General features: G+C 32.2%; 1 protein-coding gene across 1 annotated transcript in view; it reads right to left on the reverse strand.

Annotated features, from left to right (window-relative positions):
- Positions 1–2,266: 2,266 nt before the first annotated feature.
- The window catches only part of LOC113365698 (signal-induced proliferation-associated 1-like protein 1), a 123,286-nt gene continuing 101,228 nt past the window's right edge, over positions 2,267–24,324 (reverse strand). The window contains 6 exon segments of the mRNA XM_026607220.1: positions 2,267–2,936; positions 7,500–7,626; positions 7,687–8,937; positions 10,355–10,423; positions 10,426–10,571; positions 13,159–13,369. Coding sequence (XP_026463005.1) covers positions 2,746–2,936; positions 7,500–7,626; positions 7,687–8,937; positions 10,355–10,423; positions 10,426–10,571; positions 13,159–13,369 — 1,995 coding nt within the window. The 3' untranslated portion in view covers positions 2,267–2,745.

Consider the following 24,324-nt stretch of genomic DNA (forward strand, 5'->3'; position numbering starts at 1 on the left):
TTCATTAGGCAAATTTACATATACAAATTCATTCGATTACAATAACAATTTTTACACTTGTAGTATTCAAAATTTACATTGTAACACAGTCCTAGTACACATTCATGTGTAAATTTACACATTTTAATTTTTAAAACGCTCATAAACCTATAATCTCCTCTTTTTTACATCTACTAAAGAATTTCAATATGTAACAGATAACCTACCTTTAAATAAAATTATTAAAATAGAAAATGCAAATTAATACATTAGATTAAACATAACAAAATCAAAACATGCACATCGATAAATATAAATAAAACAATACATAAGTACAATACAAGACTACAGTTTTTTTTTGTTCTAAAATAAACCGAAACAAATAAAGCCAGTCAGAACACTATATGGAGTACCACGAAATTATTCAATGGGCTTCCAAAAAAATAAAGATGACCAAAGAGAGAATAAATTTAAAACTAAGTTAAAAAGAACGTTATAAAGAAAATCTAGATAAATAAATTTAAACCATTGTATGAATGCAAAAATGAATATACGCATGATTGAATTATAGAATAAATGATATAAAATGTTGTAACAACCATATTATATACATATATATATAAATGACATGTAGAAAATAAATATATACTATTGTATAGATATTTTGTACGATCTCTCACACCAGACACTTTCATCTGTCTGACATGTACAAAATTTATATTATAATTCAAATAAAAAAAGTCCTACATTTTCACCCTCCTACCACAAACTCCTTTTTTGCTCAATAATTCAGTAATTTTTTATATAGAACACTGTTACCGAGTCAACTAGTATATATATATATATATATATATATATATTAAATGGTAGAGTCTTGGATATGTGTATGAGGTCGTACAAAATATCTATACAATAGTATATATTTATTTTCTACATGTCATTATTATATATATATATATATATATATATGTTTAATAAATTATAAATTATAATTCCAAACATGTCCTCATAAAGCTTTTCATTTATTTCCATATAAAATCTAACTTACAAACTTCACTAAAAAGATGCAAAAAATATTAAGTACTCTTATCAAATAAATATCAATTAACATAAAAAATATAATAATATTAATAGTCCATATTTATTCGTAGAGCAAAAGTAAAAAAATACAAATCAGATTTCTGCACCAATTGAAAATTTCATTATGAACATCAATAACAATATTTATATGAAGTTTCAAGACACAAAAATCTAATTGTTAATAAATTAATAAATATTCTGCATCAATATTTGGAAAAAAAGTAAAATTCACTTAATTAACATATTAATATATCTCTAATGTAATTATATATAAACATTTGAAGTTTGTACAACGATAACATATTTCTAAAGTGTTTTTTATATTTAATTCTGAAAGTGGAAGACCTTAGTCGATAGAATAAGAACTCACTTACACACTATTATAATAGAGTTATAAACTAATTAAATTATTTAGTAATTACTCTTGGTGTCAATGTTACTTTTAAATTAGTGTCAATTTTAATTTTAATATTAATTTAGTAGAACCATTAGATTATTAGATTAATTAATTTATTTATTTAACATTATTTATGCAGATTTTGGTGTTTTAAGTTTTCAACTAGTATATAATAGTTTATAGAGATAAGTAAATAGTTAAATAGATAAATAGGTAATATATATATATATATATATATATATATATATATATTAGAGTGGTTTGGACATTTTGGAATTTTGCTTCCAAGGTCTCAAATGCTTCCAAATTGATAAAAAAAAAATTCTCAGAAAATTTTAGCTTTTAATATTTACTTTTAGATAATCCGCAAATTGTTTAAAAGTTTTTTATATTCATTATTACCATATATACTTGTGCCATCTGTGATACCCTTTGTGAACTCAAATATTATAACACTTAAAAATATTTATAAAACACTTGACCTCAAATTAAATCCATGTGAACTGTTTAACAAAATATTTATTCATCATGGCATCAAAATTAATTTTGCAGCAAAATATTTATTTAATTGGTGATGTAGACACTCAAATTATCAGTAATAAATTGCCATTAAAATTGCAAGTCTGCTATCACAGATGGCGTAAGAATTTACTTAATAATAAATATACGAAACTTTTAATTCAAATGCGAATTATCTAAAAGTAAATATGAAGTGCTGAAACTTTTAGAGAATTTTTGCTTATTAATTTAGAAGCATTTGTCCCCTTCGGAGGACATAAATTCGAAAATGTCCATATTATTTAACCACCCTAATTATATATATCGAACCTCATCCAGTTATATCTCTATCATTATCTCTCCATTATCCAATAACAGAAGTTAATCAAAGAAGGCAATTAAATCACAGTATACGAATTGGTCCATTCACTTTAGCCGTAAGCCCCTACTATCCACATATTTCTAGGGGCTTTTAAAACTTACAATAAACTTTCATAATATTATAATACCTATAACTAACTATATAGATGCATTTGTCTAAGTCTTATCATAGTAAGTGATTTTTATTAAAGCGATAGAAGTATTTGATTAAAACTAATATTAATTTTTACCTTATCACTCATTCTATAAATCATCCCACAAATAAATTATATTACATCATTATCGTTTTGTCTATTACCTATAAATACTTTAAGTTTTGTAATGTTTTTAGCCATAAAAATATAAAATAAGTAAATGTATCTTCTTTCATGTCATGACCTACCCCACACGGTTGTTCGATTCTATTTCTGTTACTTGTGTATTGTATGGAAAAACCAGTCGGTGAATCTTTGCAACTGTTGTGCTGCCGTTTGACTTTCGTCTTGGAGTCTTCGATTCTCTTCACGTAACCTCCTCACCTCGTCTTCTAGACTTAGTCTCATTGTTGTTTCGTGTGCTACGATGCTTTCTAGTTCTGTGACTTGGTTGTGGACATGTGAACCTGAGATAAAGGATACAGGAATAAATATATATATATATATATATATATATATATACATATATATATATGTAATATATATATGTATATATATACATATATATATATATATATATATATATGTATATATATATATATTAGGGTGGTTCTTAAAATAGTCATTTTCGAATTTCTTTGCTCCCAGGGGCTCACTTGGTTCCAAATTGACAAAAAACCATTTTCTGAAAGTTTTAGCTCTTAATATTAACATTTAGATAGAGCGCAATTCAATCAAAGTTTGTATGGAAAGAGCATGGAAAAATTTTTGAAAATGTAAAAAAAACTTTTTAGGGATAACTTAGCGACAAATGAATTAGTTTTATTTATTCATTTGGTCGCTAAATTACATCTAAAACACAATTTTAAAACTTTTGAAAATTTTTCAATGCTAACTCCATACAAAACTTTGATTGAATTGCGCTCTATCTAAACGTTAATATTAAGAGCTAAAACTTTCAGAGAATTGTTTTTTATCAATTTGAAACCATTTGAGCCCCTGGGAGCAAGGAAATTCGAAAATGACCATTTTAAGGACCACCCTAATATATATATACCTACATATATTTTGTGTGCATATTGAATAGGTCTAAGAATGGTACATCTATTTTTTCAAGAAAATTAGGAAGCTTTCAAGGCAATAAAGAGGCTTTCAAGAAAATGAGGAGGCTTTCAAGGCAATGAAGAGGCTTTCAAGGCAATGAAGAGGCTTTCAAAGAAATGAGGAGGTTTTCAAGGCAATAAAGAGGCTTTCAAGGCAATGAAGAGGCTTTCAAAGAAATGAGGACGCTTTCAAGGCAATGAGGAGGCTTTCAGGGCAATTAGAAGGCTTTCAACGCAGTCAGGACGATTTTAAGTCAGTCAGGAGGTTTTCAAGGCTGTCAGGAGGCTTTCAAGGCAATGAGGAGGCTTTCAAGGCAATGAAGAGGCTTTCAAGGCAATGAAGAGGCTTTCAAGGCAATGAAGAGGCTTTCAAAGAAATGAGGAGGCTTTCAAGGCAATGAAGAGGCTTTCAAGGCAATGAAGAGGCTTTCAAGGCAATGAAGAGGCTTTCAAGGCAATGAAGAGGCTTTCAAAGAAATGAGGACGCTTTCAAGGCAATGAGGAGGCTTTCAGGGCAATTAGGAGGCTTTCAACGCAGTCAGGACAATTTTAAGTCAGTAATGAGGCTTTTAAGGCAGCCAGAAGCCTTTTCAGGGCAATTAGGAGGCTTTCAAGGTAGTCAGAAGGCTTTCAACGCAATCAGGACGATTTTAAGTCAGTCAGGAGGCTTTCAAGGCAGCCAGAAGGCTTTCAAAGCAGCCAGAAGGCTTTCAACGCAGTCAAGACGATTTTAAGTCAGTCAGGAAGCTTTCAATTCAGTCAAGAGGATTTCAAGGCAGTCAACAGGATTTCAAGGCAGTCAGGTGGCTTTCAAGGCAGACAGAAGGCTTTCATGGCAGCCAGGACGATTTTAAGTCAGTCATGAGGCTTTTAAGGCAGCCAGGAGCCTTTTCAGGGCAATTAGGAGGCTTTCAAGGTAGTCAGAAGGCTTTCAACGCAATCAGGACGATTTTAAGTCAGTCAAGAGGCTTTCAAGGCAGCCAGGACGATTTTAAGTCAGACAGGAGGCTTTCAAGGCAGTCAGGAGGCTTTCAATGCAGTCAGGACGATTTTAAGTCAGTCACGAGGCTTTCAAGTCAGTCAGGAGGCTTTCAAGGCAGTCAGGAGGCTTTTAAGTCAGTCAGGAGGCTTTTAAGTCAGTCAGGAGGCTTTTAAGTCAGTCAGGAGGCTTTCAAGGCAATTAGGAAGCTTTCAGGGCATTTAGGAGGCTTTCAAGGCAGTCAGAAGGCTTTCAATGCGGTCAGGACGATTTTAAGTCAGTCAGGAGGCTTTCAAGTCAGTCAGGAGGCTTTTGAGTCAGTCAGGAGGCTTTTAAGTTAGTCAGGAGGCTTTTAAGTCAGTCAGAAGGCTTTCAAGGTAATTAGGAAGCTTTCAGGGCATTTAGGAGGCTTTCAAGGCAGTCAGAAGGCTTTCAATGCGGTCAGGACGATTTTAAGTCAGTCAGGAGGCTTTCAAGTCAGTAACGGAGATTTCAGGGCAATGAAGAGGCTTTCAAGACAATTAGGAGATTTTCAAGGCTATTAGGAGACTTTCAAGGCATTCAAGAGGCTTTGAAAGTAATGGAGGAGGCTTTCAGGGCAATTAGGAGGCTTTCAGGGTATTTAGGAGGCTTTCAAATCAGTCAGGAGGCTTTCAAGTCAGTCAGGAGGCTTTCAAGTCAGTCAGGAGGATTCCAAGCCAGTCAGGAGGATTTCAAGCCAGTCAGGAGGATTTCAAGCCAGTCAGGAGGATTTCAAGCCAGTCAAAAGGATTTCAAGGCAGTCAAGAAGATTTCAAGGCAGTCAAGAGGATTTCAAGGCAGTCAAGAGGATTCCAAGCCAGTCAAGAGGATTTCAAGGCAGTCAAGAGGCTTTCAAGTCAGTCAGGAGGCTTTCAAGTCAGTCAGGAGGCTTTCAGGGCAATTAGGAGGCTTTCAAGGCAGTCAGAAGGCTTTTAAGTCAGTCAGGAGGCTTTCAGGGTAGTCAGGGGGCCTTCAAGTCAGTCAGGAAGTTTTCAAGGCAGTCAAAAGGTCTTTCAAAGCGTTTTTTAAGAAAGTCAGGAGACTTAATACAGTCAAAAGCTTTTCAAGACAGTCAAGGTGTTTCAAAACAGTCAAAAACTTTTTTTTTACATTTTGAACGATTTTTTTTATGGTCACGGCAGTCAGAAGACTTTCAATACATACAGGAGGCTTTCAAGACAGCCAGAAGACTAGGAGACCGTCAAAGCAGTTAAAAGGTCTTTCAAAGCGTTTTTCAAAAAAGTCAGAAGATTTAAGACAGTCAAGAGCCTTTCAAGACAGTCAAGATCTTTTCAAGACAGTCAAAAGCACTTCAAAACATCAAAAGCCTTTTTTTTCAATTTGTTTACAATGTTTTTTGTTTTTAGCAGTCAATTCGCAGGGAATGCCACACAAGAATATAATTTAAAAATGAATAACGGATTTTGCTTCGTAATTAAAAAATTAATGAATTAATGAGAAGTGCGGTAATAATATATCAAAATCTGGAAACTTTAAATGTGCCAATTCAATTTAAATAGAATCAGAATAATAGAATCAAAACATTTGTATGTGGCATGCTTTACAGTGGGTACACTATTCATATAAGTTTTGTCAGCTGCCCTTTTCACTCATGCACCACATTCGTAATCAGTTAGTTATTTTCGTACTGAACATTTAGACTAGAAATATTTTCATGGAAAAACAACGTTTGCCGGGTCAGCTAGTATATATATATATATATATATATATATATATATATGTGATAAAATTGTTTCACGTAACACATACTCCAAGCTGACAACATGTTTAGAATAAGCTATTTTATAATAAAATATATTATTTATTTTAATTTTACAATTTTTTAAAATTGATCATAACTCGACGTTTTATCAATTTTTTGTTTTGTTATCAATTATTTTTTTCGTGCAATTTCGTGTGTTTTTGTGTTTTTTTCAAATTTATTTGTATGCACTGAAGATGGGTCAAATCGAGACCCGAAACGTATGTTCTCTAAATAAAAACATTTTTCAATAAAACTGTTTTTTAATTACTGGATGGATGCCCAAGAAACAATTTTATCATATTTCACCATCTGAAGAAAAACCACTCGCTTTATATATATATATATATATATATATATATATATTAAATGGTAGAGTCTTGGATTTGTGTATATTTTGTAGAGTTTCGAACAAGAATCCAAAAGTAATAAAAAACAAGAAAAGTTTTTAATAAACAATTTCTTTATTTAATTATTTGATTACTGTCGACGTTTCGGAACTAGGTACGTTCCATCTTCAGGACATCTGTCAAGAAACATGATCTTGATGAGATTTCAGCAAACAATATGTTTAAGAAAAGAAAATGGATTTTTCTTAAATAATAAATTAATTGAAAAACTAATAATGTACAGAAATGTGATAATATGATCAAAATGAAAATGATAAAAAATAAATGAGTGGATTATTTATCAAAACAGGATATTAAATATGATAACATTTTTAAAAGTTATAGAAAATTTTAGAAAAGGTTAATGACAAAATTGAATTAATTAACTGTATGTATGAATATATCTTAGCACTTTTTCACTAAAACAAAATTTTAACAAAAAATCAATTTATGAGTTGCTTTTTCAGCCGAATAGTTAAATTTTGTAACTTAAAATTACTAAAAGTTTTGTATTTTTTTTAAATTATTATTTGAAAAACACAAACAATATTACTCTCTCGATATTACGAGATCGGCAGTTTGAAACAAACTGTCTAAGTCGACAGTAAATCGACAGTAAATAAATAAATAAATAAAGAAATTGTTTATTAAAAACTTTTCTTGTTTTTTATTACTTTTGGATTCTTGTTCGAAACTCTACAAATATATATATATAAATAATTACTGATAATTATTAATATATATATATATATATATATATATATATAATTCCTTACCTTGTTCATTAGCAATTGCCAATTTCGCCTTAGCATTTTCTACAACCCCATTACAGTTGTTCAATCTCTTATTATATTTATTTTGTTCGCTCGAGTCTCCTGCTAACCTCGTAGAGTCTTCCTTCACCTAAAATAAACACATATATTGTAATTCGTTCTATCCAAAACAAAATTTATCATTTATTACCTGTAACATGGCCCTATTGGCAGTGTCCACCAAGCTCGTCCAATCCAATTCCTGCTCCTTGTCCTCCTCACACTTCATCGACACACTTTTGATGGAGGCTTTTTGAGTTCCTAGATTTCTTTTGGAGCTTGTCGTCATAACTCTGGGTGACAACCTCTCTTCCTTTGACATCTTTATTTCGTGGCCAAGCTGAGATGCACCCGAAGTATTAGTTGAGATCACGGGTGCTGTTGAAGTTGAAGTAATTTGTTCACTGTCAACTTTTCGAGGTATTAATGTGTCATCCCGAAAGTGGCTCAAGGATAAAGTCTTGTTGTCGTGTATTGATAAATTGGATAAAGATTGTGGTAAAGCTGGTTGTTCTTCGATGAACAGTTGTTGCTTCCGCGATTCTTTCGCTATAGACGATATATTAACCATGGAACAACTTTCTTTCTTCTTAGCATCAGGGCTGTAATCAGGATTGATCAGTCTCATTAAGTCTTCTTGTAAAGTGCTGTTTAAATTAGCACTATGCCTGTTTGTGTATCGTGATTGAATCCCGTTACGCGCCTGGGATTTCCCTGTTCTGGGTGTCAAAGTTCCCCGGATTTTTGTCGATCTTTTCAACTGTGGTGAGTTGTTAGTGCTCACTGAATCTCCTACAAGTTCAGCAGCGGGTGCTTCAAGTTTATTCAAGTACTCGATATTAGCAACCCTGGGCATTGGTCGTACTTCATTCTTCCTGGACAAAAACTCATCGTCACTATGCGAGGTTGCTGTTGCTGTAATCATAGGCCTTGCATAAACCTCGCTTGAAGACTTATAGATATCACCTAAAGGTTTAACCACCCGCCTATCATCTTGGTCTGGTTTAGGCTTAATTTTCATGGGCTTGGCATAAATATCTTCTAACCTCTGACCAGATAAAACTTCACTCGAACCTTTCCTTGAATCATTGTCCTTTCCCCTGGTTAACAATTCACTGTCGAAATCAACACCAACCAACGATAAACTCATGTTGGTCAATGGTAAGGAGCTGGTGGCGTGCAGTCTCTGGTGTTTCTGTGGAGTGCTATTCGGGGAACTTAAAGTACTGGCAATTGGGGATGGTGTTTGTGAATTTAATGGTTGTTGAAAGTGCTGCTGTTGCTGCTGCATAGACTGACTGTGTGGTTGTTGGTCGTCTGGTGGTATTGTTTCGTACCATTGCTGATGGGAGGATTGGGTTATGTATCGAGGGTCGTTGCTGAAGGACTTACTGCTACTACCCTGAAAAAGGATAAGTAAATGGTAATAGATTGTTGAAGATAATAATAAACTAGTTGGTTTGGTTTGCTTTGAGGCAAGTTACATGAACTTCCCGATATGTGTAAATAATCGACTTAATCAATAAAAAATAAATTCATTTATGAGTGATTATAAGTATTCCGAGTGGATTTATTACACATCATTGCAAACGAACGAACGAACACGTCAACTCGGAGTATTTTCTAACAGCAAATTTTCAAAAATCAATAATTTTAATTAATTAATAATTATAATTGAACCAGTTTTCGTAGGACTTTAATGGTTTACTATGTTCAAGACCAAGTACACGTCGTCGTCTAATTTTAATTTTAACAAACGTCAAAAAAACTACTCATTTTCTTAATCTTTGATTAATTTTTAAAATTAAACTACTTGTCGTAAGGCCGTGATACTTCAGTAAGTTCTATAAGACCATGATATATATATCGCCAAAAAAAGTCGGCCTAATTTTTTTTTTCAACAGTTAATTACAAGAAAACGGCTCGGTAGATTTTCACCTAAAACTAATCAGTATCATTCCCAACTAATATCTTTCGAACAGTTTTTGATTTTTTAAAATCGGTTCGGTAGGATGAGCTTAAATGTGGACGAAAGGTTTAACACTTTCTTCCAAATTACAAAGAAACGGCTCGGTCGATCGTCGCACAAAACTGAGAAACGATAATCCTCATCGAGATACATCAAATGCTTTTTAAATATCTGAAATAGGTTCAGGCGTTTCTGAGAAAACGTCGATCAAAGGTTTTTTTTTCTGAAAAAAACGATTCCAATTTTTGCAAATTTTGACGAATTTTTGAAGCTAAACGAGTTGTCGTAGGGCGGTAATATTTTAGTATGATCTAGAAGACTATGATATCTACCGTCAAAAAAATCATAAAAATCGTCGATTTTTTTTTAACTTTATTACAAGAAAACGGCCCGGCCGATCTTTACCAAAAACTAATCAGCACGATTCCCAACCAATATCTTTCGAACGGTTTTTGAATTTTCATAATCGATTCAGAATTGTGGGCTAAAACGTAGACGAAAATTTTTTCACTTTTCTGCGATTTATAAAGAAACGGCTTGGCCGATCGTCGCACAAAATTGACAAACAATAGTCCTCATCGAGATACATCGAGTGGCTTTTAAATTTTTGAAATCGGTCCACCCGTTTTTGAGAAAACGGCGATTTACGGCAAAAAATCTGTTGGTGCACACGCACACACACACACACATACTTTTTCCAAATTTGGTCTCATTCGTTTCAGAATGGCTTGAAACGTCGAGAAAACATAAAATTAGCGAATCAGATTTTTTGATGAAAACATAAACTTCTCCTTCGGGAAGTTAAAAATCTCAATCAAATAAATAATTATTTATAAAGTTTTTCACTTACCGTTCCGTATCCCGAACTATTACTCGACCTCGGCGGGGAGAAGCTCCTTTCGTATTTCCTTCTATGATTCGACTTCAATTGCATCTGAGCACCCTTTTTGTGTCCCCCGACGAAGCCTTTGCAAAACCACCAACTTCACCAGGATCCTCTTCGGAATTCAATAAAACATTGGAAGAAGACGGCGACAAAGCATTCTCGTAATCACTTTCGTAATAACCTGAAACATAGAAATAAATATAATAATAATAAATGTATACTCTAACTAGATGACCCGACAGACATTGTTCTGTACCCATGCCTACAATTTTTTAACATAATATACAAATATTTACCGTTTACCTAAAAATAATAATTATTGTTTCTTAAATTACTCTTCACGCCAAAATGCATATACATTTATAATATGAGCGATGTTAAATGTAGAACTGATTTAAATAAAATGATAAGTCTCAATTCCTACACTATATTGGAAATTGAAGTCTTTTAGACGGTGTAACATAACCATAACCGTAACATAACACTGATACTTCATGTTGGATTAAATTAATTTAATTTTTTATTATTTATGATACCCAATATTACATCTTAATCTTTTTCTGATCGATATCGTGATGGCCGAGTTGTATGTATTCATCTTTACTTTCCCATTTGTTAGAAATTTTTTGTCGCTATATTTTTTTTAATATTAAGAAATTTTTTTTATACATTCACATTTGATCTCTGTTTTATCATAAAAAAATTAAAAATATGAACTTGAAATTATTTGTATTAATATTAATATAATATAATTAATTTTTTGTGTGTACATAGATAACTTTTATGTAATATTAAATAACTTCTATGTCGACAAAATTAGTTAAGATAATGAAAATTATATGTATATTTTTAACTTCCCGTAGGGTAAGTTATTGTAATGGGCCGAAAATAGGAATTGAAAATTTTTACATTTCTCGACGTTCTGAAGGTTTCTGAACGTTTTGGCATACTTCAGAAAAAATGGATGTGTGTGTGTGTATGTATGTATGGATACAAATTTTCGCCCACGTTTTTGGGCGTACGGATCAACCGATTTGAATGGTTTAAAAAACATTCGATTCCTATTGATAAGGAGATGTGCTGATTAGTTTTTGGCAAAGGCAGGTCCAGCATTTACGGAGATAAGGAGCAAAGAGTGCAGAAAATAGAAATCGAGTTTTTGAAAAAACGGAGCATCCGATTTGAATGATCTAAAAAACATTCAATTAGTAATGATTGGGAGAAGGGGTTATTAGTTTTTCTCAAAGGCAGGCTCAGCCATTTCGGAGATACAGAGCTAAATGTACAAAAAATGGCAGTTTTTGAGAGAACTAAGCGTCCGATTCAATCGATTCAAAGAACTTTCTGCTTGTCTTAACAAAATAATTGATTTTGGAAAAAAAAAATTTGTTTCATTTTTTTTTTTAATTTTTTGTATATCGAAAATAATTCAGATTTTATTTTTAATTTTGACTATAGTTTTATTATGAACAAATAATTTCAACTCTGCAATTCAGTTTATATAATTCTTATAAATATTAGACAATGTTATAATATTTATATTAATCTATTTGAAAACATTCAATATTCCTCGAACATTTCGTTACGGTACGGGAAGTTCCAGCAATTTGACTTAAGGCACAATGCCACCCACCCCACTAGTTATATTTTTATATTACACAAAAATTCGTTACAGAAAAAAATTATTTAATATCAAATAAATAATTTCAAGTTTATATTTTTATACTATCATAATAAAACTGAGTACAAACATAAATTTAGAGAAAATACTCTTATAATTTTAATCAAAGTGAAAAAATATATTTTATAAAAATCAAGCAGAATGTATTAATATTTTTAATAATGAAAATTTTCAGTTGATCAGTTGTCTGATACAAAAATGACTTTTCTCACTAACTAAGTGAAATTTTTACGAATTTTGAAAATATTGTAGAAAGATTAGTAAAAGATGCAAAAAAAATTATATATTGGAAAAAAACTATATTGAAAATTTAATATCCGCGCCCCCTAAGGCGTGCGCTCGTATTTTTCGCATGCATCGCATTAAAGGTAGGACCGGCCCTGATTAATATTTAATTTCATATTTTCAATGAATTAATTTGTCATATCAATTCATGTGTGTATCATTCAATCTGTCATACATATACTGTATCTTATATTAATTTAATCTCTGACACATCTCAGCTGCTTTTTGGCAACATTTCATTTTTCTTATTCATAATCATAAATTTATTATACATATTCTAATATTGTCTAGGTTCATAAGTAAATTGAAATTTTTGGCAGATGATAGTTTTCATTTGTTTTCAATGCAAACAATGACATGTCGTTTTTTGCAATTTTTTTCATGTATTTTTACAATATTGCACATACATCCCAGTACTTTATAATCACATACATCCTAGAAATTTTCCTTAACAAACTTCAGAAAGATTTATCAAAATCCGAATAATCGTTCAGGAGGAGTATACAGTGAGTGTTTGTAATTTAATATGAACTTCATATAATAGCAATAAAGCTCAAATTGATTCTACGTTTTAGTTAGTAAACGTTCGTATGAAAAAAAGAAAAGAGCTGCTTTTAGGGTTTTCCCGGCAATTAATCGATTTTGTCTCGCCGTAAGAACAATCCTTCGACACCAACTAACATTTAAAAAAAAAGAATTAGCCAAATTGGTCCAGGCCTAGTTGAGTTATGCGCTTACCAACACATTTTGCGATTCATTTTTATATATAAGATTAATTTAAAATCTGTTTCTATCTATTCACCTGCGTTGTATCGACACTGTGCCAAATCACAACCCCTCCTGGCAACTCCTCCAGGTCCAGGAGGCACCGCCGTCACTGTCACCAGAACCGAAGTCTTTAATAAATCCACTGTTTGGTCATGAGCCAACGTAGCAACTGCTGCATGACAGATTTCTACAAGTCGTGCACCTCTTCTCAAGCCTGCTGACCAGGCCGGACCATTTGGCTCCACCTGGGATAAAGGAATAATAAATAATGGTCTTGAAGAATGATTAAAGTAATCTTGGTATTTACCTGTGTGACAACACCATCAGGCTGCACATGAAAACCAAGCTGTCCGTTCCTGTTACGTCCGATGGTCAATTCTTGTGCCAATTGACCACCTGTAACAGCCCTCAGCCTGGCCATGATTTCAGTCTGCTCATCGCTTCTGTCATCAGCTCCACGGACCCTTAGGGTGACACACTCGCCTTGGTGGTGGTAAACTCGAAGGACACTGGATTGATTTGTCGTAGACCAACCTTGAAAAAAAGAAAGAATAAACAATCAGTGATATAAATACATACAAATGATTCATATATTAGGTTGTCAAATATCTTCCTTCCGCCTTTTTGTATTATAAACCAATAGCAAAAAAGCGGAAGGGAGATATTTGACAACCTAATATCTTCTATATATATAAAAATAAGTCAAGTTTTCCTTCCTGACGAAATAACTCCAGAACGCACGAACCGATTTCGACAATTTTGCGTTCGTTGGAAAGGTCTCGGGCTCCGCAAGGTTTATAGCTAAGAAAATTAGTGATGCATGGCATCGTGCCCTAATGCAAATTGCTGGAACTTCACGCACCGTAATTAAAAATCCGAGTAATGACATTAGTGAGAATTATCAGAATTATGCTTGGTTAAGTCATCGAGCAATTCTTGCCGCAAAGAATAATGATGTACACGCCCCTGAATTTCACCATTCAATCAAAAATTGCTGGCGATTTGGTGACATACCAATGATTCCGACTAGTTTTCCGTTTGACTTCAAACGATTTCAATTTCCAGTTCGCCTTTCGTTCGCAATAACAAGTCGCAAGGCCAATCGCTTAGTGTTTGCGGGATAAATTTCAAATAGATTATTTAGAAAATCATTGTTTTTCACATGGGCAGTTATACGTTGCCTGTTCACGAATTGAAAAACCATCCGCTTTGTTTGTGTTAACGTCAAACCAAAAAACAAAAAATATGGTTTACCAAAGAGCACTTCAATGAAACTGATAATTTGCGGATTCACTTACCATTTACTTAGAGAAGTTCAACTAAAAAACACTTCATTTTTGTAATCAAAATAAATTCGTTACTGTCGTATAATAAAATCAAATTTTTTCTTTTAAAATATAAAACAAATAAAAAATTTCTTCATCTTTCTCACAAAACTATCTGGTGGCGAAACGGAGTTCGTCGGGTTTGCTAGTCTTATATATATAAAATTCTTCTGTAATGATGTATGTAAATATACTCCTCCTAACCGATTATACGGATTTTGACAAATCTTTCTTTAGTTTGTTAAGGGAATTTTTTTAGGTTGTATGTAATTATAAAAATAAAGTAATATTGTAGAAATAAATGGACAAAATGACAAAAACCGACATTTCCTTGTTTGGCATTAAAAACAAATGAAAACTATCATCTGCCAAAAATTTCAATTTACTTATGAACCTAGACAATATTAGAATATGCATAATAAATTCATGATTATGAATAAGAAAAATGAAATGTCTACATTATTATTGCCAAAAAGCAGCTGAGATGTGCCAAAAATTAAAATAATATAAATTACAGTATATGTATGGCAGATTGAATGATACACATTTGAACAAGATATGACAAATTAATTCACTTAAAATATAAAATTAAGTATTAATCAGGGCCGGTCCTACCTTTAATGCGATGCATGCGAAAAATACGAGCGCACGACTTAGGGGGCGCCAAAACAAGATTCGGATATAAAATTTTCAATATAGTTTTTTTTTTCAATATATAATTTTTTTGCATCTTTCACTAATCTTTGCACAATATTTTTAAAATTCGTAAAAATTTCACTTTATAACAACAAATGGGAAAGTAAAGATGAATACATACAATTCGGCCCTCACGATACCGATTATAGAGAAGTTTAAGATGCAATTTTGAATGTCTTAATTAATGAAAAATTAAATAAAAATAATCCAACATGAACTATCAGTGTTATGTTATGGTTATGTTTAATGTTCAAAGACTAGAATTTTTTTGCTCTCTATCATTTGCTCAATAGATCATTCATTCATTCATTATTTTATTTAAAGCAGTTTTACATTTAACATCGCTCATATTATAAATGTATAAGCATTTTGGCGTGAAGAGAAATTTAAAAAACAATAATTATTATTTTTAGGTAAACGGTACAGGATAACGTCTGTCGGGTCATCTAGTATATATATATATATATATATATTATATATATGTATATATATATATATATATATATATATATGTCTTCCATCCTCCTTACCTAGTATGTTTCTGCACGGTGTAACAAAAACAATCCTCCTCGTAGCTTCTTCCAGCAGCACAAAAGTCTCGGCGCTGATTCCCAAAAAACAATCGACAGGCTGCGATCGTCCTGGATCGACAAGGAGTAACTGCCAACAAATAGCACCTCGTTGGTGAGCCCCCAAAGCTACAGCGTCCAAAGGTGAATTCAGCGACTGATGATTCGATGATGAATGCTGGTGAGCTGATCGATGTCCATAGGATGATGATGATGATCTTGAGGAAAACATTGAAGATAGCAAAGCTGGGGAGAATAATTATTTGAGTGATTATATACAAAACAATATGATAATTATTATGTATTTTATGCTTACAGAATTTCTGTCCAGTATCCAAAGCTGTAGTGGTTACATAATTAGCAGCGAGATCCTTCAAATACTCTTGCCTCGTCCTCGTAGCCATGGTGGCGAATTTGTCAGAACGATGTGCAGCATTTTCACCATTGATTGCTTTTGCCAAAAGAAAGTCAGCAAAAGCTGCTCCTTTAGGATAAACGCCGCCTAAAAAAAAAAAAAAAAACAAAAAAACCATATTATACAGTCAGCATACAGTCTCAACATGACTCTTTCCACTCACTTGGTGTGTCTATAACAAATTACATTTAAATATATCAGAGTGCAAGATTCTTAGTTTTTCACATAAGCGCGTCCAATACATTTTGATTATAAAATTTCTAACACCAGCATTGATAGATGTAATAAAATTTCAGATTTAGGAGTATTATTTGATTCTGGTTTGTTTTTCACGGATCATATAACTGATATTTGTAATAGAGCACAAAAATCTTTAGGTTTGATACTGAGAAATTGTAAACAATTCAATTCTAACAATGCACTTCTTTGCATGTACTATTCTAATGTACGTTTAAAATTAGAGTATGGTTCGATTATTTAGTATCCTCATCATATCAACAACTCTGATGCGATATAGAAGGTTCAGCGAAAATTTCTGAAATATCTCTATTATAAAACATATAAAATTTACCCTGAATGTGGCTTTGACCACAACACTTTACTAAAAGAATTTGGTATTCCTTCCTTTGCCTCACGTCGATTTATCTGTACAATTATGTTTTTATTTAAACTTTGCAATAATTCTATAGACTGTCCTCATATTCTTAATCAATTATCCAAGGCTATCTACGCGTTCACAATTATTTTTCAATTATCCTACTCCTAAATCTAATTCTCTCTTAAATTCACCAATTTTACTGTCCTCTAACTTTAACTTAATTAATAATGAAATAGATATTCACAACACTTCACCTAATAATCGAATAATCTCCATCTGCACAAGTTAACCTTTTTATTTTCTTTTCAAATATCTCATTATTTTATCTTATTCTGTTTATAAATAATATTGTTACATTCTGCATTATATGTAATTTTATGTTAAGCATTTTATGTTAATAACTATGTATATTGTAATTTTGTATGTATTTTAATTGTTATTCATTATGTAAAATAATTGTATTTTTGAGTCCTCTTGGAAGAAATCTGTGGGCTATATATTTAAAATAAATAAATAAATAAATAAATATGGGGTATTTTAGCCACAAAAAATTGAGGATATTTTAAGACGAGTCAATTACAATTACCTTCTCGAATTGGTGGTCCAAATATAGGAACTTCCTTCGATCTAGTGACAGCAACTGCATAATGTGTATTTTCAGAACACGGATTGATAGCTCGTACCACAATGAATACGTGTTGAAATTGAGATCTGATATGCTTTGGTGTGAACGGTAGAGCATCAGGCTCCTAGATAGAAAACAGAATAATTTATTAAATCGAGTTAGGTAAATAAAAATCCTAGTTAACTTCCCGAAGGGTAAGTTATAGTAATCGCAAAAAAATCGAAAATGAAAATTTTTATATATCTTTACGTTTCAGAGGTTTCTGAATATTTTGGCATACCTTAGAAAAAATGGATGTATGTGTGTGTGTGTGTGTGTGTGTGTGTGTGTGCGTAGTATGTATGTGTGTGCGGATACAAATTTTCGTTGACGATTTCGGGAACACGAATGAAGCAATTTGAATAATTTAAAAAACATTCGATCCGTATTGATAAGGAGACGTGCTGATTAGTTTTTGGCGGAGGTAGGTCTAGCCGTTCCGAAGATATGGGGCAAAAAGTACCAAAAAACCCTTAATAGAACGGAGCGTCCGATTTTAATAATTCAAAAAACATTTTACTTGTATTGACAAGATGAAGATTTGATCAAATTTTTATAAGGGCAGGTTTATCGGTTTCGGAGATATAACAAAAAAAGTAAAAAAAAATGCCATTTGGCGGTCAAAAATGATCATTAGACATATGTACATCAAATTATCAGATATTTTATAGAGATTTTAACAATAAGTATAAATTTTGTTTACATTCCTATGGGTTCCGTACCAATGTTTACCCGTTAGACAGCGACGCGGCGCTTACGCGCTTTATATTTTGTCTCTATGCATTTAAAGCAGTACGATCGCTTTGAAAAAAAGTTCAGATCTTCCAACATATGTCAAAATAAAAAAAATTAAAAACAAATTTTTTTTTCAAAAAAAAGTAATTTTTTGTCAAATTTAAAGTTTCTCAAAAATCTTATTTTTTCGAAGTAATTTTTTTTCAAAAATGTTTAATCGTTTTTAAAAAAAATAATAATTTTTGGTACGGAAAGTTCCAGCAATTTGCCTTAAGGCACGATGTCCTAATTGCCTTAAAACAGAATTCCACTTACAGCTAGTTTATATTTTATTTTTTTTATATTTACCTGAAATACGATAGTGACAATGTCGTTTCCAATATGCCGTTTCCGTAGAAGCTGTTGTCGATTGTTTGGAGTAAAAGGTAATAAAGTTGATACGTGGAACATGATTTCACAATCTCGATGTACTGCGTATACTGAATGCGTCCCTGTGCTGTCTGTTTTATTGTCTAAACCGGCTCTGTATGCTTCAAAACCCTATAATAAAATAAAGCATTAGGTTATTCGTAATTAAACTGTATTTTCAAATCCTTACCTTTAACCGTACTCTCTGCCCGATTGTTTCCAAAAATTCATCAAAAGCAGGTCCGGATTCCCTATTATTATACATCTCTTCCTCGGAACACTGATTTGCTTTGCAGTACATGACACCAACTTTATACCGATGGGTCAAACCTTGTTCATCGAGCTTTAGTAATTGTTCTTCACATTGAGGTGTCTGCATGCCCAACCTAGAAAAAAAATTGATTATATTATTATTAACTTAAGCCGATTTTTATCGAACGTTTTTGGTGATATATATCATGTTCATACACCCTACTATTTTCTATATGTATTTATCTACTTATTTAGTTATATATTTATCTATGTATTCAACTAGTTATTTTTCTAGTTAGTTATCTTATTATCTATTTATCTATTTATCTATCTATTTATTTATCTATGTAATTTTCTATTTATTTATTTAATTTTTTATTACAATTTATTTGTGTATACTTTCTATTGGTTTATATTTTTTTTATTTAATTCTGTTTTTTTGCTGCCGGAAATTTCATTTAAATGGTCTTAAAATTTTAAATTATAATACACCGATGATGAGACAAGCCTAGTCTCGAAACGTTTGTAAAATTAATATTATTTAATAAAATAGTTTAGACTTAGAGAAACATTATGAATTTGAAAATGCGCGCCATTGTTAAATGCGAAAGCGATATGAGAAGTGTCTCATCTTTCTGTAAGTATATACTCTATGCTCCAAATGTCAAATAATAAATTTAATTTAAGTTGAAATCAGTTATGGAAAATGGTACTGAAGAGGATTGTTGGTTAAACTAGGTTATTCTTTAGCCCAAGCCTATTTTGGAATTATTTCAATTATTTCGTAAGTGAGTATAAGCTGTTAACATATTTAAAAATGTCAGAAGAAACAATTATGTCAATGAATGATTCGGCAATTAAAATTGAACCACTAGAATATTCAGAAGAAGACATTAAACACGAAATTCAGGATGATATTGATGTTTCTGATGATATTGTTAAATCTGAATCGTGTTCTGAGGATAATGATACCTGTTTAGAAAGATTCATGAACTCTGAAGTAACTATCGAAGAAGAGGTCAAACAGGAGTTAGTCGAGGCATCAGTTTATGAATGTGACATTTGTGATCAATCATTTGCAGAATCTGATCAATTAAAAGAGCATATGGTCGATCACAAGCCTAGTAGTAGCAAAGAACGCTCTTTAATATGCGAAATCTGTCATAAGACTATCAAACGAAAAGGTTACTTGAAAACTCACATGCTTTTGCATAGTGAAAAACGCCCCCATGAATGCAGTATATGCAACAAGACATTCACACAAAAAAATCATCTGAAAACACACATGATCATTCACATTGGTGAGCGTCCCCACATTTGTAATATATGCAACAAGACATACATACGATTCGATCATCTGCAAAGACACATGAACATTCATACTGGTGAGCGCCCCCACGTTTGTAATATGTGCAATAAAACATTCACACAATCAAGTAGTCTGAATAAACACATGCTGATTCACAAAGGAATACGCCGCCATCGATGCAATGTTTGTAATAAGTCATTCACACAATTCGATCATCTGAAAACACACATGCTGATTCACAAAGGAATACGCCCTCATCAATGCAATGTTTGTAATAAGACATTCACGGAGTCAGGAAGTCTCAAACGTCACATGCAAATTCACAAAGGAATACGCCCTCATGGATGCAATGTTTGTAATAAGACATTCATACGATTCGATAATCTGCAAAGACACATGCTGATTCACAAAGGAAACCATGGCAATTTTTAGTCGAAAATGTAATAATAATCAATGAAATATAATCATTTCTTAAATTGAATTTAAATATAAGGAAATAAGTTAATTAGGATAAAATATTGTTCTCAAATTGTAAAAGAATGTATAAATAGTATAAAATAAACAGTAAACATCTCATTATATTCATTTATTGTTAAACCAGGCAATCGTTACTTATTATATCACTTTATTGGTTCTTTTTTAACTTCCCGTAGGGTAAGTTATTGTAATGGGCCAAAAATCGAAAATGAAAATTTTTGCATTTCTCCATGTTTTGAAGGTTTCTGAAATGTTCTGAATTTTTCGGGCGCACGGATCAACCGATTTTAAATGGTTCAAAAAACATTCGATTCTTATCGATAGGGAGATGTGCTGACTAGTTTTTGGCGAAGGCAGGTCCGGCCGTTACGGAGATACGGAGCAAAGAGTGCAGAAAATACAAATCGAATTTTTGAGTGAACGAAGCGTCCGATTTAAATGATTCAAAGAACTCTTTGCTTGTTTCAACAAAATAATTGCTTTTGGGAAAAAAAAAATGTTTCTATTTTTTTTTTTGTATATCGAAAATAATTCAGATGTTAATTTTAATTCTGTTCTAATATATTCCTAACAAATAATTTCAACTTAGCAATTCAGTTTATATAATTCTTATAAATATTAGACAATGTTACAGTATTTATATTAAACCATTTGAAAACATTTAATATTCCTCGATCACTTCGTTACGGTACGGGAAGTACCAGCAATTTGCCTTAAGGCACAATGCCATACACCACTAGTTTTTTATTTATTTTATAGACCTCGCTTACTCGAGCGTTTAGCCACCTACGTTATTCTATACAATCATTTCAATTTCATACTATCTTCTTCATATAATCCTATTTTTTCTATACCTCTTAACCATTTCATCTTCTAACCACTTCTTACTTCTTCTACTATACTTCTTATTTCATCTTCTAAACTCGTCTTACTTGAATTTATTTTTTTTTAATTCTAATTCTCTAATTTTTATACATTCTGATTAAGTCGATTATTTACACATATCGGGAAGTTCATAAAACTTGCCTCAAGACAAAATATCAATACTAACTAGTTTACAAAAAAAACTAGTTGGTTTGGTATTTAGCCTTGAGGCAAGTTACATGAACTTCCCGATATGTTTAAATAATCGACTTAATCAATAATAAACAAATTAATTTATAAGTGATTAAAAGTATTCCGAGTGGATTTATTACACATAATTGAAAACTATGGAACACGTTAAATCACAGTATTTTCTAAAAGCAAATTTTCACAAATCAATAATAATTTTTTATAATTGAACCAGTTTTCGTAGGACTTTAATGGTTTAGTATGTTCATCAAGACGAAGTACTCTATCGTTATACCAAGTAAATCATCTAATTTTAATTTTAACAAACGTCAACAAAACTACTCATTTTCTCAAACCTTGATGAATTTTTAAAATTAAACTACATGCCGTAAGGCCGTAATATTTCTATAAGACCTTGATATATATCGCTAAAAAAAGTTTCATAAAAATCGGCTTAAATTTTTTTTTCAACAGTTCATTACTAGAAAACGGCTCGGTAGATTTTCACCTAAAATTAATCAGTACCATTCCTAACTAATATCTTTCGAACAGTTTTTGATTTTTTAAAATCGGTTCGGTAGGATGAGCTTAAATATGGACGAAAAGTTTAACACTTTTTTTTAAATTGCAAAGAAACGGCTTGGCAGATAGTCGCACAAAACTGACAAACGATAGTCCTCACCGAAATACATCAAATGGCTTTTAAATTTCTGAAATCGGTTCAGGCGCTTTTGAGAAAACGTCGATCAAAAGTTTAATTTTGACAAATGTCAAAAAAAACTATACCAATTTTTGCAAACTTTGACGAATTTTTAAAGCTAAACGAGTTGTTGTAGGGCCGTAATATTTTAGTATGACCTAGAAAACTATGGTATCTACCGTCAAAAAAAAAAAAAAAATCGTCGTTTTTTTTTTTTTTAAACTTTATTACAAGAAAACGGCCCAGCCGATCTTTACCAAAAACTAATCAGCACGATTCCCAACCAATATCTTTTCAAAATCGATTCAGAATTGCGAGCTAACACGTGGACGAACAGTTTTTCACTTTTCTGCGATTTATAAAGAAACGTCTCGGCCGATCATTCCACAAAACTGACAAACGATAGTCTTCGTCGAGATACATCGAATGGTTTTTAAATTTTTTAAATCGGTCCAGCCGTTTTTGAGAAAACGTCCATTTACGGCAAAAAATCTGTTCACATACACGCACACGCACACACACACACATACTTTTTCCAAATTCGGTCTCATTCGATTCAGAATGGCTTGAAACGTCGAGAAAACATAAAATTAGCGAATCGGAATTTTTTTATAAAAACATAAACTTCTCCTTCGGGAAGTTAATAACTGAATATAATTATTATGACTTTTACCTCAAACATGATAATTGGAGTTCAGGCGTTACATATTCCAGCAATTCCTTTGCGGTGCCGGCAGTGCTGGTGCATAAGGAACCCCTGAGCGCCCTCGGATCGGCGGTTCGTACAATCAACCGCCAACGATTTCCTTCTTTTCTTGCCGAAACCGCCACTGGACCGAGCTGCTCGTCCGTTCCAAAATAGTTTTGATGTTCTGCAAACACAAAAAAACATTAAACTCATTGAACAAGAATTCATCTGGATAGAAAATTAAGCTGGTCAACGCACATCAAAATGAAATGAAAACAGTTGGAGAAAAAGTTCAAAGAGTTGTATGGCTAACTGGCAGGAATTCAAATATGTGTTATGTAAAACAACTAGCAAACCCGACGAACTCCGTTTCGCCACCAGATGGTTTCGTGAAAAAGATGAAGAAATTTTTTGTTTGTTTTATATTTGAAAGGAAAAATTTGATTCTATTATACAACAGTAATGAATTTATGTCGATTACAAAAATGAAGTGCTTTTTAGTTGAACTCCTCTAAGTAAATGAAAGTGAATCCGCAAATTATCCGTTTCATTGAAGTGCTCTTTGGTAAATCACATTTTTTGTTTTTTGGTCTGAGGTTAACACAAACAAAGCGAATGGTTTTCCATCTCGTGAACAGGCAACGTATAACTGCCCAAGTGAAAAACAATGATTTTCTAAATAATCTATTTGAAATTTATCCCGCAAACACTAAGCGATTGGCCTTGCGACTTGTTATTGCGAACGCAAGGCAAACTGGAAATTGCAATCATTTGAAGTCAAACGGAAGACTCGTCGGAATCATTGGTATTTCACCAAATCGCCTGCAATTTTTGATTGAATGGTGAAATTCAGTGCGTGTACATCATTAATCTTTGCGGCAAGAATTGCTCGTTGACTTAATTGCAAGCATAATTCTGCTAATTCTCACTAATGTCATTATTACTCGAATTTTGAATTACGATGCGTGAAGTTCCAGCAATTTGCATTAAGGCACGATGCCATGCACTAATTTTCTTAGCTATAAACCTTGCGGAGCCCGAGACATTTCCAACGAATGCAAAATTGTCGAAATCGGTTCGTTCGTTCTGGGGTTATATCGTCAGGAAGGAAAACCCGACTTATTTTTATATATATTGTAGATAATTATCCCAATCTGGACTCAAAGCAATTTCAAATATAAAAATAATACAAAGAGCGCAATCGAAAATTTTAAGATGGATTATGAACGCACCCTGGTGGTCTATTACAAATGACACTCTACATACAGACATAAAAATTAAAACTATTAATGTAATGATGAAAGAAAGGAG

Source organism: Ctenocephalides felis, unplaced genomic scaffold, assembly GCF_003426905.1.
Source record: "Ctenocephalides felis isolate EL2017-DRISC unplaced genomic scaffold, ASM342690v1 CF-g0.4_SCAFFOLD_01170, whole genome shotgun sequence".
NCBI classification, from domain to species: Eukaryota; Metazoa; Arthropoda; class Insecta; order Siphonaptera; family Pulicidae; genus Ctenocephalides; species Ctenocephalides felis.